Genomic DNA, 16,247 nt, shown 5'->3' with positions numbered 1-16,247 from the left:
TTTTACTTCCTTTTCCTAATTTATTTCCATTTTTCGAAATAATAAAAACTCAAAACATCAGTAAAATATGAACAAATAAAGCCAGAAATATGATTAGCTACATAATTATATTTAGATAGAGAAAACGTCTTTAGCATCCCATCCAAATAAAGCAATCAAAAGAGTAAGTATCAGATATTGATAAAAGTTATCCTTCTGTAACAATGCTCTTATTTGCTTCAAGTGTCATTAATCATACAAGCATAAGAAACAGTGCTTGTTCTTGCTTTTCATCGACGTGATACTAAGCTACAAATTGCATGGAAACCTCGTGCAGCTTTTGAATTCGCACATTAAGCGCATGGCTAGTCAGATACAGCATCGTTTTATCTTAACTACTTATCATTTTTCCGGGGAGTCAAGAAAACAATCCCAACCCAAATAAATGCCATCTACGTGCACATAAATCTGATCAAAATTCCTATTTGAGAGTAAAGAATCTTCGTTTTCTCATTCCTAAGTTTTATATCTCTTTTAAATGAGGCGGATCATGATTGTATGTTTCTTGAGTTCCACTGTGAACACCAGTTTCTCTTCCAGGTGCTTTCCAGACTTGAAGATGGCTTTCGCACACGGAGACTGGCCTTCGATCGACCCGATCACCACCTTGCCGAGCATCCTAGAACGAAAAGGGCTACTGTATTTCTCGGCTTTTTGCGTCATCGTGATAATCATCGTGGGACTCACCGGCAACGCGTTAACAATCATCGCCCTGGTGCGTTGCCCACGCGTCCGTAGTGCGACAGCTGCCTTCATCATCAGCTTAAGCGTGGCGGATTTCATCTTCTGCTGCATCAACCTCCCCTTCTCGGCCTCCAGGTTCATCAATCACAGATGGGTTCACGGTGACACATTGTGCGTCCTCTTCCCTTTCCTCAGATACGTTAATGTGGGACTTTCCTTGCTTTCAATTACAGCCATTGCCATCAATCGTTATATCCTCATCGTGCATCCTTCACTTTATGCAAAGGTACGTCCTGCTTTTTTTTCCTTCGTGACACCAATTTCCATTGTTTTATATCGAAGACCAAACTACAACTCACAGGGCCCGTTAAGAGGGCTGCATTATCGTATAGGCATCCAGAGTACCGGCAAAAAGCCTCCATGCTTTTGGGGTGCACCGAAAGTTCAAAGGTTTTTTTTTTTTTTTTTTAAATTTCAGAAGCAAATTTTGATAAATCATAATTCTGAAGAGGGATACCAGGGGGGAAGACCAGTAGCGGATTTTAGGAGCCCCCCCCCCCCCACCTCACCAAAGGATGAATTCATTTAACTATTTTATTTATTATTTTTAATTTACTTCCCTATAACATAATTTTTCTTTCACAGTTATTTAAAAAAACACAAAACACACACAGCATATTTTGAATAAAAGTATTTTTGTTTGCTAAGAAAGTATTACTGGAGGCAGAAGCCAGAACTGCAAAATACATTGAACTCCCTGGTTTCGAATTCAAAGGGACAAAATATCGCGATTCATTCATTAATTCTTCATTGATGGAATCACTAATTAACACTTTTTAAAATGTCTAGACGAACCAAAAAGCGTCATTTCGATCCAAGAAGCTATTTGCGAAATAATAGATTTCTTTTTCTGCTTATAAAAAATGCTAAGTGAAAAAAATCACATGGTAGTTTCCTTGCAAAACCATGATATTAATGGAAAATGCAATGTAGTATCGAAATGTCACCTTAACTGTGTCATGGCTTTGAAAAAAAAAAAAAAAAAAAAAAACAGTAACTTCTTTAAAATTCGCAAAAAAATAGTTTCTGAATTCTTCATTAAAACTTATGAGTTATGAAGCTATGATTTTCTTAATTTACTATTTTTTAATTAAAATATAAATAAATTTATAAAAACTCAAACGAAGTATGGGATTATTTAATAACCTTGCTCTCGTGTTATAATCTTGTTCATAATTAAAACAGTTCATTTTATAGCTTCTTGGTGAGATTATATTGAGTTTGGTATTTAATTCGCTTGAAATGTTAAAAATATTTTGTGTCCACATTCAAAGCATATTAGTGAATAATATTTATGTTAGTGATCTATAAAAAAAAAAAACATTTAAAAATAAAGTCATAAAAGCAATTGTATAAACTATTGCATGTTTTATGCGCTATTTTATTTCCAGGCCCCCTCTAAAAGTTATTTCTGCATCCACCCCTGGGGAAGACGTAGGAGGATGCCACTGAAATTTTAGGGGATATTTTAGGAGGACTTATTTTGTCCTCTTTTGCTGCGTGCTTGGGGAGTGCGCCATTACTCTTGGGAGTGGCGGATGGGCAACCCTGTGTCTCCTATACCACCTGTGCTGTGGTTCTCCCAAAAGCATAGTCCTGCCCTGTCGGTCGGTGATCATTGTCATTTAAACTATCCCAAGTTATTATATTATCAGAATTTTGGATACATTCTGGACGTCTATGTGGTTCGATACCTTTAACGCATAACAGTACATTTGAACAGTCATAGGGCTCGGCCATAAGGCATTTTATTTAAGAGATAACATATCATGGCACCAATGGGGGGTCCCCCATAATAGCTTAAAATACCTGTTCATTACCATTTTATATTACACAAAACATTTTTAAAGTAACGTATGTATTTTTATTTATTTTACTTTTTATTTACTTTTTGAATTTTTATTACTATTATTATTCATGTACTATTTTTGGGTGTTACATTTATTAAAGTATTTGTTTATTTATTTTGGCGCTTCCACAAAAAAAAAAAGCTTAAATTTTTCTGCATTAAGTCTTCAGTTTTATTTTCCTAAAACATTAAAATATGAATTGTGTTTCATAAAAATCTTAACGTAACCAACAGAGCTATAGGGGAAAATAATTATAAATGCAATAGATGGAAGAAAGGGGAATAGTTCCTCATCTTTATTGCAATGGAGTTGATTTCCCATGACGATGGAGAGGGTGGAGGATACAGTTGATCTGCCTTATGAGTCATGATAACTGAGCACTTTAACATGTCAATTTTTACTGTGGTTCGTACCATCTTTCGATTTTTTGAAGCTAAATTTTATTATCGCTTCCTATGGGAGTTGATTATACCCCTTCAATTTCAATACTGATCAGTAAATGCGGTACTGCAATACAAATATCTATCGCTGTAAATTAAATTTGTCTCCCAAATGTGTTTGTATCGTCTTATCCTTTTTAAAAACGACTTTCAGTTTAATGAGCTAAATTTATTCATTCACTTTAATAACGGATTACAAATCTAAGTACGCAACTTCGCATCGATATATTGCACTTAAGAAGTAACATATCTAATGTTCAATAAGCAATATATTTATGAACTATCTGTATTCAAAAACTTACAAGCAATAACAATATTATTTGCACTGTTTATTGCAAAAGTTTATGGAATTAAGTTTTGTAACAATTGATGATATTTACATGGATACTTAAATAGAAGGAGCAGACTATTCGTAATTATTTCTACAGCAGTCTTATGCTGTTTTTCCCTTTTTTTTTATAAAATTATTCATCAAGAGATAAAATTTTCAGATCATGGAAAACTTCCACTGAACGTTTCATTTAGAGAGAACAGCAGAATTGCCCACATAGTTACAAAATATATTGCATACTCATATTTCAGGGCGCGAAGGAATAATTTTATACATAGAACAATGGGTTCTTTCAACCCTGAAACACGTGAACATCTCTTGCTCAAAATGTTTCGACAACAGAAGAGGAAGTACATATCTTTTCCGTCTCGTAATATGTGTATCTGATATAATTTTTGTACTCATCCTCAACACAAAACTGTTCCTAAAATTTTACGTTAGATTTATCATGTTGTTTATACGTTTCCTTAAGTTTGTGATGCTAAATAATTAAAAACTTTCCTTCAAAACAAATAATTTTTTAATGCATTTTAGTTTCCTTTTTCTGTGGAACTTAGAAAAAATGTATTTTCAATGGCGCAAAAATAGAAAACCGTGCATTATAATTTTTACTCCTTATAGTGTAAAAATAAAATTAAACTGAGGTGTACCTTCGTTTTTAGAATTTCTGTTGGTTTCCTCTAGTAACATTGTACTTTTTAATAATTTTCAAAGGTTTTTGAAGTTTAAGCTGCAATGAGTTGGGATACCAAGAAAATATATATGGTAGAATCCATGTTAATTCAACCAGGGAGTTCGTTACCTTGATAGTCTTGGAATTTTTTGAATGTAACATATGTTAAAACTGATGAAAATGTAAAATCAGGGTTTATTTTAGTTTTTTCCAAAAAAAAAATTTCTGGGCCGAGATAGAGGTCACCAAAGATGGCGATCCGAGCATCATTTTTCATTTGCAATTTTAAGCAAAATATTTAAAGTTCTCTATCTCAGGAACGGTGTAACATATTTTATTGCGGTTTCTTTTATTTAAAAGGGTTTTTTTCTGTTTCAACAGCCATGCAAAATTTGGAAATATTTGTTAAAGTTTTTCTTCCACAGCCTTTAGGAACAAAATTATTATTTTTATTTTATTTATTTTTATTCTTCAAAAAAATGCCATTTTGAAAAAAAAAAAAAAAATTTTTTTTTTTTTTACTCTTGATTCTTGATTAGTACTACTGAGCACAATATACCCTGAAAAGGAGAGCTTCCACTTTTTCACTTAACAGGTTTTAGAGGCATTTGAAAAAAAATGAGTGTTTTTCAGGAAATTTATAGTATGTAAAGGTAGACTTGAAAATTCAAAATTTTATTTCAAATGCCTTTAAAACCAACTAAACGAAAAAGTGAAAGCTCTCCTTTTCAGGGAATGTAGTACTAACCAACAGTAAAAAAAAAATATTTTTTTAAAATTGGCATTTTTGAGAAAAACCAAAAAAAAAAAAAAATAAATAAAATAAAATTTCATTTCTCAAAAGACAGTGGAAAGATTAAAGCAAATATTTCAAAAAGTTGCATATCTGTGGAAACAGAAAAAAAAAATATTACAAATAAAAAAACGCAGCAAAATATGCTGTACCGTTCCTGAGATAATGGGGTCCCTAGGAATTTTTTGGTCAACACCAAAAAATACTCTGATCTTACTTTTTTATTAGTCTTAACGTATTTTACATTCAAAAATTTCCAAGACTATCAAGGTAACGCCATAGTTGAATGGACATGGATTTTACCATATACATATATATATTCTTAACACGGGCAGAAACAGAGATTATTGGATTAAAGGTAAACCATAGAACTACTTTTAACAGTAAGCATTTTCGCAAAATTTAAAAAAAAAAATAAATCAATGTAAAGCAAATACCTAAAATTCATTTTCTTGGCTTGCACATTTCCTTCATATTCGGAAGCTAAAATAACTATTAAAAGTGCAGTCACCGTATTCATGACCGACATGGAGAGATATTAGAAGACCCTATTATTGCAAAAAATCTTCGGAAAAACCAACTAGAGAAAATTATATTCGCAAAAAATTAGCGTGACTCAATTCTCCAAAAGAATATTCATGGCTATTCTGTTGTCAAATATTGTAATAGCACTTGTATGAAAAGTATAAAAGCTTAAAGATGCACACAAAAATTGGAAGAAAAAAAAACTGGGATTATCGCCCATCAACTTTATCCGAAGAGCTAGTCGATGATACATAGCATTGATTGCAAAGTCGAGGGAAGAGCATTTAGTATAAACTTATGAGATAATGTTTTACGAAGGCTTTAATGGAAAAAAATAATGAAAATTAGCATAAAAAATATTATTGATTCAATTTTAACGAAGCGAAAAATTATGCAAATTACAAGCAACTAAGTAGTTTCGTTTTACAGTCTAGTTAAATACTCCTCTATGAATTAAAATGGCTCCTTCATTAATTATCTCTAGAACATCATGCAATGATTTTTCATTGTCAATTTTTCCGCTGTTGATGGATAGAATGTTAAATATGTTAATACTTATTTGTGGTGTGCGTGTGATACATATAGAGAGAAAGAATATGTACATTTTGCTCTGTATCAGAGAAAAAGAAACCACTAAGACTTCGATTAAAGGAATAAGACTTTTTGTTTTGATGACGCGAAAAACGTTCACTACATTGACGAGCTGTTGATTCCATAGTTTCGCAAACACTCTGAACAAAGTATACATAAGGCTGATTCCTTCTTTTAGGAATACTACTCTTTATGTGCAGTCTTCAATTATTAACCTGTACGGCACTAAAAATGTAAAATTGGTTGGCGCGCCAGTGCTTGTTTCTTAGATTAGTTAAGTTTTCATTCAGTAAGTTCTTAGATGGTTTAACGTTGGTTCAGTAGCAAAAAATTACAACTCGTTGTTTCATTGTTTTTTTAAATGACTTTTTTTTTTTTTTTTTTTAAAGAAAATCAACAGATCAACAGTGTCTATGTCTCTCTCGAGCACTCGTTTGGCTTCGAGTGTTCTTGGCAAAATTAAATTCTTAGAGCAATTTCGCATCAAATAGATCCCAAGTAGCTCCATCTGGCGGGGAAACTGGGTGTCAAAATTCTCGTGGTAAAAGCATCCGTCGATAGTGGTGCTACATGAAAGAATGGATGTATTCAATAGCTAAAAAATATTAATAACACTCACTCAAACATTTAAATTATAACTAAAAACATTGCTACATCAAAAATGTATGTAAAATCTAAAAACGGACAATAACACTAACATAAGTTTTAAAAAAAAATTGAAAAGACCCGCGGATAATCCGAACCGTTGATAATCCGACGGCTGATAATCGGGAGTCGAATGCATCTATAAAACGGCTCCATTTTGATCATCACTTTCCATATTAATTTTTTGGGCGTACATTTTTAAATAATAAATTCAAAATTGATTAACTCAAACCAGATCAGCAGAAGTACAAGCACAAATAAATCTATTAACATCTTATTAAAATTACAGCAGTTGCTTCCAGGCTACTTTCCGAGTATCTTCATCAGATTTATAAAAGTATTCACTAATTCTGAATACGACATGCAAGTATGATCAAATAAAAGGGAAGACTGGAAAGATACGTTGGTACAACGGTGCACTTTCAATGACGTCCAGAGAAAGTATTATATTTCTTTAAAAACTGCCTATCTTTTATCGTGATGCCTTAGGATTTCCGTTTAGCACGAGATGGGTTAAATCCCATGAACCAAGCCGGGGATCGTCTAAACTAAAAACTGCGGCCCTGACCATATGGGACACAGAATACAGGGTGTTTCAAAAAGAATGATCCGATTTCAAAAAATCATAACCATTCAGATTTTAATCCGTTTCATTAAATAAAAGTATCGTTGGAATGGGAAAAATCTCATGTGTCATGGAGTTGCCAACAGGTAGCGCTAATTCTCTTTCTTTACCTGACATTTCATTGTTAGTGAAAATGGCGACTGCACGACAAAAATTGTACGGTGTTCTATGTTTCGCGAAGTGCGAGTCCGCAACAACTGTTCAGCGTGATTTTCGTCTAGAATACCCTGGTATTGAACTTCCTGCCCCGAAGAGCACTAGAAGATGGTATAAACAATTCAAAGACACGGGTTGTTTGTATACGCAGTCGATGCAGACATGCTTGCAAAAGTTTGGGACGAATTTGACTACCGTGTAGACATATGTCATGCATCCAAAGGTGGACATATTGAGCACCTTTAATTTTGTATGTGAAAAAACTTCTTAAAAATCTATGTATAATAAAATTAATCTGAAGTTTCTATTTTCAATAGTTTTCATAATATATGCATTTCAAATCGGGTCATTCTTTCTGAAACACCCTGTATATTGGAAGAGATAATGTTTTGGCCTTTCGGAATAACTCTGTGAAAGCCTGTCCCTTTCTTCGTTGTTTCTTGACAGGTCTTCGTATTCCTTTTGGCACAATAATCCATTGGCAAGTAATGGTTAATATTGGTTTAACAAAGCAAACTTGATGCGTACAAAAGATTCTAACAATGTGCATTTAGTAGCATTCTAACGTCATTTAAGTTCGAAGACGGGAATGATTTTCACGTGACAATTAAACAAAACATATTTCGTGTTAGTGGTTGTTAAACATCTCTTTGACTATTTTATAGGAATCACTAGCTAGAAAAAATCAAGAGTATTTCTAGGTGACTAACGTTGAAGAGAGAAAAACTTGAAATCTTGAATTTCGATTTAATTTTCGCTATTGAAAGTCGTATAAACACACAGGATGTTATAAGGATGAATATATCTTGTGTATAAGCACACAGGATGTCCATGTTAGAAAGAGAGTTTTTAAAATTTAATTTTCCCTCAAACATCATTATTAAACATAATTGTTTTCTCATAATATTTATAAGAAAGACCGTTAAAAGTTGAAAGTATCAAACCGTTTAAATAAGAGTGAACAACGGAGTCGCCCACAAAGTTTCAAAATATGTTCCTTTCTCGTATTTCAGGGATACAACGAGCACCCTTTTCGCATAGAACAATGGGTTATGTGGAACCCTGAAGCACGTATAAATGTATTTATATTGTGTTATAATAAATTATCAATTTATCTCTCACTTGAAGCTACCAGTTTATGATCAGAACTTTAATAAATAACAATATTACTAATTTATTTCTTTTGTTTAGGTGTACAGAAAACGTTACATTGCTGCCATGGTAGTATTCATCTGGTGCTTCGCAACAGCGATGATTCTTCCTACACTATTGGGCAAATGGGGCCGCTTCGGCTATGACCCAGCCATCCTCAACTGTTCCATCCTAGAAACAGACGGCCAGTCTTCGAAGACATTTCTCTTCGTCTTTGGATTCGTAGTGCCTTGTCTTGCTATTGCGATATGTTATGCTCGAATATTTTGGGTGGTTCGTAGAAGTCGTACTCGTGTCCAAAAGCATTCCTCTACAGAGACTAGTGCTCAGAGGAAGGACAGGGAAGCTAAACGAAGAAAGGAAGAATGGCGGGTCACTAGGATGGTGCTGATCATCTTCTGCTCCTTCCTGCTTTGCTACTTACCAATAACTATAGTAAAAGTAAGAAAATTTTTGAAATACTTCTTGTAGATGATCAAAGTGAAATATTTTCAGGGAACTACACCTAGCATAATGCTGGATTAAGACCAAAAGTGACAATAATAGAGATTTCATCTCTCAGGGTTTGTTTCTGCGCTGTGTATACAAAGACCAGATATTGCGCAATTTCAGAATCTGAACGATGAATTTTGCTGCTATTGCTCCTGGTTGGAGCCCAGCTTAGGCTTTAATGTTGTAGCCACCCTACCTCATCATTGGATCTCATATACGGCAGTGAGAAGCAAAGGAATGTAAGTGGACTTTTTAACGAGTACAAAGTTTGAATTGCAGGTAGATTTTCTTTGAAAAGTTCTTATGAATCATTCTGTATAACAGCACCTGTTAGAGATATTATTACCATCTCTTGCCCCAATAAATATATTTTCTCTTACCATTTGTACTAATTGTAACCCAAGATTTAAGTTTTGGCTCCTACAACCCTTTGCTTCTGGGTACTACGTATGTAGTTAAAGAAATATCGAAATAATAAACTTAAGATTTTACAGAGAATCAAAGCAGTACTGCTTCTTAAATTACTGCTCTCTCTTCCTCCGAAGTAAAACAATCACAGATTTTTTTTTTCCTATACGATTTTCTTAGCATACGTTGCACCCTCTGTGAAGTTCAATAAAAAAAAGGGGGGGGAAATGGTTTTCTATATCATAATCAGTGTTCTCACGATCCATTCACATTATCCCAGTGCCTCGAAATACATATTTAAAAGTGCGATAAATCGTATATTCCATGAACAGGGGTCAACAAATACAGGGGGGGGAGGGCAGGTTATCGGGCGACAAAAAATACCTTGGCTACTAGTTCTTTCCGAACAAGAACTTTTCAGGAGCCATGTTACATGGAATTGCCCTACAAACTCTGAGAAGTAATTTGTCTTGCGTCTATATTTTTTTCCCTCGCTCCTAAAACTTTGTCGGACCCTGACTATGAAACATTTATAAGCATATTGATAGGGAATTGTGTTTGATTTTTTTAAATGGGGGGCGTAACAGCATAATATCTAGTTGTTGTCTGTATGACATAGTTTCAAATGTATTTGGATCTGGAAGTTTTTAGTTATACATAGCTTTTTAAATAAAATTCAAAAATAAAGTATGAAATGCAGATTCAAGATACGACATTTAATTATTTCGTGCTCCAAAAAATTTTGGTGGTCCCTCCCTTTTACTAGTCTAATAGTGAAAATAAATATCAATCCCACGTTGTTATTTCATTAACTAAATAATAGTGAGAGGATATCTTATAAGAGCAAAAACATATTTCCTCGGAAATAGTAGAAGCAATAAACGCCTTGATGTTCTGATGAATAATAGTATTTTCTGTTATTCATCTCATTTTATTTAACATTCTCACCAAACATCTGCATGTCGGTCAGCAGAAAAGTCTTTGAATTTGTAATGTTAATTTTTCTCCATACAATCTAATTTTAAATCTTTCGGCCTGCGTATGGTAAAGAAAAAAACCTAACGAAATACAGATAGAATGATTTTCCTTTTATTCATAATTCTTCGTTCAATAATTCTCTTTTTATGGCATATTTCGAGCTGAAAACCAGGATCTTGGACATGTCATTGTCCTTGACAGCAGATTATCGCCTTTATGCTAAGCGCAGTGAATTTACTTTAAGCACTAGTATTTGCATTACGAGGGGCGGAGAATACATAAAGACAGCCAGAAGTCAATAAATCTGTAAACTGTTTGAAATGGTAGAGCAGAACAAATCGCTATCATTGCCTTATGTGGCTGAAAATCCAACCGGTACGGAATTCCATGTCAAACGAGTGCTATAAAATCGGTCAGCCAAGCAGCGTTAAGCTTGTCCGGGATGTAAAGTAGCTCAAGCGTCATCAAGATGATAACTCTTAACAGCAAATTTGGGCTTCATCCCCTGTCTTTGGCTACTTTCTTTCAACTACCACTGACATCTAACTAATCACATTTTACTCTGAAATTCAGGAATAATTGCGGACAGATTGTCTTAAGCAACATGGTTTGATCTTGTCGGACTAGAATCCCATGATTTAAAACACTTCAAACCGGTATTTTCAGCGCATTCACATTCTTGTTGATTCTGTGATAGATATCTATTTACTCCTTAATCCTTTCGATTTTAAGCTGAAAACTACCACAGAATGGAGTAAAAAGTCGATTATATCTGAATGTGCCTATTTATTGCCACGATTCCTTTCACTTTCACAAAGCTTGTTATTACTTTTGTTTGATGGTTTGTACTGCCGGTATGTAGTTAAAATGTGAAGAATCTGAAAATTACATAAATTCTGAACATAAAGGGCGTAATCATCACTGATAGTTATTTCTATGTTATTTTCTAAGAACACATCCTTTGCCTCTTATAGTTAGAAAAACAACTACTACTCTCTTAACCGCAGTTAGAACAACATTACAAACTACTTTTTCAATTTTGTATGTTATTATATGCATGATTAATTTTACTTTTTTTTTTCAAGTGAATGGAAATAAACATTTGAACTAGACATCTGTTCATGCTTAAAGTTCTAGAGAAAAATATTCTAGAAAATGTATTGCCAATCCAAAACTCATTAATACTTTTATGCAAGAAAATATTGCGAAGTACGATTGTCGTAAAATTTTCATTCCGAAAATTACTTCAGAGTAAGACTCGTGTAATTTTTTTGCACTGAAAATTATCTGAGATCAAAAGTAAAATATTTTCACCACTTATGGTTTTGATTATTCACAGTTAACGAAAAATTTAAAACATACCTTGGAGGGTATTACACTTAAACGTGTATTATCTTTTAAGTACAAATGCTCTGATACTAATAATTTATGTTTTTCTAAATACAGAGGGTACTCATATACAGGCCGAGGAGTCAGTCACCTTTCTCACCTTTAGTCACCTTTTGAAAATTTGGTTACTTTTAGTCACCTTTTGCAACTTTTGTCACCTTTCTCACCTTTCTTGAAATGCGTCTTAGGATTTTTTTTTTAAATAATTAAATATTTGAAAAGTATCTGAATGATAGCTTTAACAGTGAAATTAATTAAAAAATAGCCTTAAATATGCTCCCCCCCCACCTTGTTGTTGTTTAAAAGAAATAGCTATGCTACCGGGAAATCAGGGAATTTTTTTTATCGCTTGCAATTGCACCCTATGAGCACAACCAGTCTTTCTATCCCTTCTACAGATGGACTTGCTACTTATTTTCGGGAATGTATGTTAAAGGAAGCATGTTTATCCTATTATACTTTGAGCTTTGATGAAACTACCAATGTCAAAGACAAAAAAGAACTGCAACGAACAATAAAATATTGGTCTGAAAGGCCAATGTTGCATCACAACAAGGCATCTCAAAACTTTCTTCTTGGGCAAGGCAGTTGGTGAAATTTCGATTGAGAAGCTATGTGAAGCACTTACCGAGAGTAATTATCCATGAATAAATGTCTCATGCTTTCCTTTGGATGGTCCTTATGTTAATAAAAAGGTTTTTAGGTTGTTTGACACTATTATCCTTGAGACACGAGAAAAAAGCCTAATAAATATTGGTACTTGCAGTATTCATACAATGCATAATGCGTATGTCAAAGCATTGCAATATTTAGGTGAAGAAGCATCTGAACTACTTCTTAGTACTTATAGCTATTTTGATGGTTGGCCTTCCCGTTAGGAGGACTTCGAAGAAGTGGAAGCTCAACTAAATACATCTCATCGCAAGTTCCTGAAATACACAACTACCCATTGGCTTACCCTTGGACCTGCAGCAAACAGACTACTGGAACAGTGGGAGGCTCTTCAGTATTATTTTTTTAAACATGTGCCTTTAAAAAAGAATTCAGCTATGCAATGCAGGTCATATAAAGCTGTTGCAAATGTTTAAAAAAGACCTTATATAAAAGCTGAGCTGCATTTTATCTTTTCACCTGCTGATTTGTTTATGTAGTTCGCGAAACGCTTTCAATGCCAAGCACCTATGATACATAAATTGTACCAAGAAATAGAAACCATTTGTTCAGACTTTTATGGCTCGGGTTATAAAAGCCTCTTTCATAAAGTAAGTTTTTTTTTTAAACGTAGACACGGATGAACTGTTTGCAGTTGGTAACAGACTACCTCTTGAAGATCTCGTTGTTAGTGGAGAGGTGACAGATGAACTGTCAAAACTGAAAGAAAATGAAAAGGTTATGTTTTTAAGAGCTGTTAAAAAGCATTGTGTGACTGCATGCAAGTATGTAATAGAAAAAAGTTGCATATCAAACGGGTCACTGAAAAGTTTTAAATTTTTGGATCCGAAAGAGAGAAGTAAATCTGGAAGCTGTAAGAATTTGATAAAGGTTGCCAAAATCATGCCTTTTAATGTTCCACTCGATAAGTTGCAAGATGAATGGAAACTTTTGCAGCTGGAAAAAGATGATGAAGCATCCGAAAACAAAACCATTGATATCTACTGGCAGCAGCACATTTCATAAAAGGACTCAACTTCCAATGATCTAATGTTTCTAAGGTGATAAAAGCTTCACTTGCATTATCACATGGTAATGCTGACATTGAAAGACTATTTTCTATTTCAAAGCACCTTTTTGGTGAAAATAAGACAGCAAGGACTGAAAGATTTTTAAACAGCATACTTATAGTTAAAGACGCTGTAAAAGAGTATCCTCATTTGCTTTCTTTACCAATTGGTCCAGAAATTATTAAATGTGCACAACAAGCACGCGTAAATTACACAACATACATGGATCAATGTGAAAGGAAAAAGGATTTGGAATTGAAACAAGCAAAAAGAAGAGCAAAAAAGAAAGGATTGTGAAAAAGAAACTAAGAAAATGGAAAAAATTGAAACATATATTGAAAGTGAAACTGTAGAAATCTTTACAAAAAGCATATAGGGCTATTTTGGTAAAGGTCAGTAAAAAGGGATAATCCTTTTCTGTTTTTTGAGTTCTTAACAAATTGCTTTTGGTCACCTTTTAGTTATTTTTTTGTCACCTTTTAGTCACCTTTGTTTTCAAATTTGTCACCTTTCTCACTTTTTTCAAAGGCCATCAGCAGTCCTCAGCCTGATATACTGTTTTTACAAAATGGGTAACTGATAGTACGCATCAACTTGAAATGTGTTTATAAATATTTAATCTAAACTTGTATTTCAACCCGAGTAGCAAAAAAAAGTAAAGTTAATCGCAATTAGACATCCAATTGGAAAAGTGAAAAGAAAAATACCCGTTGTGTGTAGCATTACCCCCCCCCCCCTCCCCCTACTGACCAGAGAAAGACTGGAAATAGATTTTCAAACAGATATTTGTTTCAGAATTCACACAACTAAATGAAAGACTGGTGTATCATACGTAAAAGAAGAAGTCGAAAACTTTGTACATTGAAATTAGTAAAAATATGACAACATGTAGGTGCACATGTACAAATAAAAGCAATTAAAAAGAGTTTTAAAACTCTGCAAACAGCTGTTTTGGGGTTTTAAAACCAACTCCTATCATCAGTGCATAAAAGAACGATGAAACACAAAGTCCGACGACGGAAGAAAAAGTAAGACAAGGACGAGTTAATAGACTGGAAGTGTGACCTTGTCTTACTTTTTCTCGTTCACTTGTCCGTCGTCGGACCCTGATGAAGGGGTTTGGTTTTATAACCCCTAAACAGCTGTTTGCAGAGTTTTTTTAACTCTTTTTAATTGTTTTATTTGTACATTATACACGTTGTCATATTTGTACTCACTGGTGTATCATGTCTAAGACCGAATCTTGAAATAAGATCGTATGAAAGAATCAAAAATTAACGCATCAGTTTTCGGAAATTTTCTTATTGCCATAATTACTCTTTTCTTTCTTTCAGGTTTCCGATCAAGACGTACAGAGACCAGAACTGCACATCGTGGGTTACCTGCTGATTTATTTGAGTGCTTGCATCAATCCCGTTATATATGGAATTACTAACAAGCAATATCGCCAAGCATATAAAACTGTTCTCCTGTGCAGAAGGCCACGTGCTCTTAGTTTCAGTGGTGGCAGCCCGCCCCAACAACAGCATGACGATTCAACTGGTGTGCGTACTACTATCTCTCTCGTCACCTCTATGCCTAGTATGTCTGTAGGACCGGATTCAGTGTTCGTCGAAGAGAAAAGTGTTTAGTTTATATCAGGAGTAGAACAGTTCCTGAGGATGCTGGATTTCACAATGTGGAATCCTTTTTTTTTTTACAAATTGGATCTTCATATTTCATAAGGCTGGGAATGGAATTCCATTGAACTGCAATTCGAAAAGGCAGAGTATATTGCCTTTCGACTTCTTTAGAAGCTTTCCTGATGCGAAAAAAAAGACATTTTTTAATGGAATCTATGGGTTTTCATTTGTTGACGTTTTAGAAACTTCATATAAGAATCCGAGTAATGTGGAAAGATATTTTTTACAACTTCAGTCACGAAACACGACTGTTTTTTCCATTTCATAAGAGACTGAGAGGTTCATAAAAAACTGAGATGAATCTTCTGCGTTTATCGGTTTGACTTATTTCAGTTCGTATACTGAATAGTTTCCTATCATTCAAGGGAATAGTTTTCTTGGATAAATTGGAACTTCCACTGCAATAAACATTATTTATAAAATTTCAGATCTGATTTTAGGTTAAAAAAAGGTTGACCCGAACTTATTTTGCCACTTTTTTTTTCTCATTTTGTCTCGCATTAGCAACCTTTTGAGTCAAAGAAATGTGAATCACTCTTTCAATATAAATGTGAATAAGTCTGGTTTGGATCTGCTACACGATAAGTTGATTTTTTCAGAACCTATCCTAATTCACTAATAATTTTTTTACTTTAAGGTTGAGCATTTGAAACGATAGTTGAATTTCTGTGAATAATACTCATATTTCATATGCAAAAATTGTGAGCGATTTGAATTTCATTTGATTTCTATCCATTTTGTAACGATATGTATAAATGTTGTTTTTTTTAAATAAATTTTTAAAATCATCTATGGGTTCAAACCGTATCGAAGTATTTTTACAGCATACACTTCAGACACTTTAAGAGATTTCGCTGTTGTTAAAAGATGAGCTTTATGCACTTTTTGAATGTATCAAAATTGAAATTTTAAATTTTAGCGATAACAAAATTTAATGTTTAAAAAATCCACAAGTAATAAAACGTACATATACTAGTTATTAAGGCATTAATCAACACTCGGAATTAAAATAT

The 16,247-nt window shown here is 33.7% G+C and overlaps 1 protein-coding gene across 1 annotated transcript; it reads left to right on the top strand.

Annotated features, from left to right (window-relative positions):
* Nucleotides 1-529: 529 nt before the first annotated feature.
* Nucleotides 530-15,691, top strand: LOC129219033 (G-protein coupled receptor moody-like). Its single transcript, XM_054853353.1, has 3 exons — nucleotides 530-1,009; nucleotides 8,604-9,005; nucleotides 14,887-15,691. Exons 1-3 carry the CDS (start codon nucleotides 530-532, stop codon nucleotides 15,181-15,183), a joined length of 1,179 nt encoding a protein of 392 aa, XP_054709328.1. The 3' UTR covers nucleotides 15,184-15,691.
* Nucleotides 15,692-16,247: the final 556 nt, after the last annotated feature.

This window comes from Uloborus diversus, chromosome 3, assembly GCF_026930045.1.
Source record: "Uloborus diversus isolate 005 chromosome 3, Udiv.v.3.1, whole genome shotgun sequence".
NCBI lineage: Eukaryota > Metazoa > Arthropoda > Arachnida > Araneae > Uloboridae > Uloborus > Uloborus diversus.
Note: the sequence above shows the minus strand (reverse complement) of the source record. Positions and strands in the feature narration are given on the sequence as shown.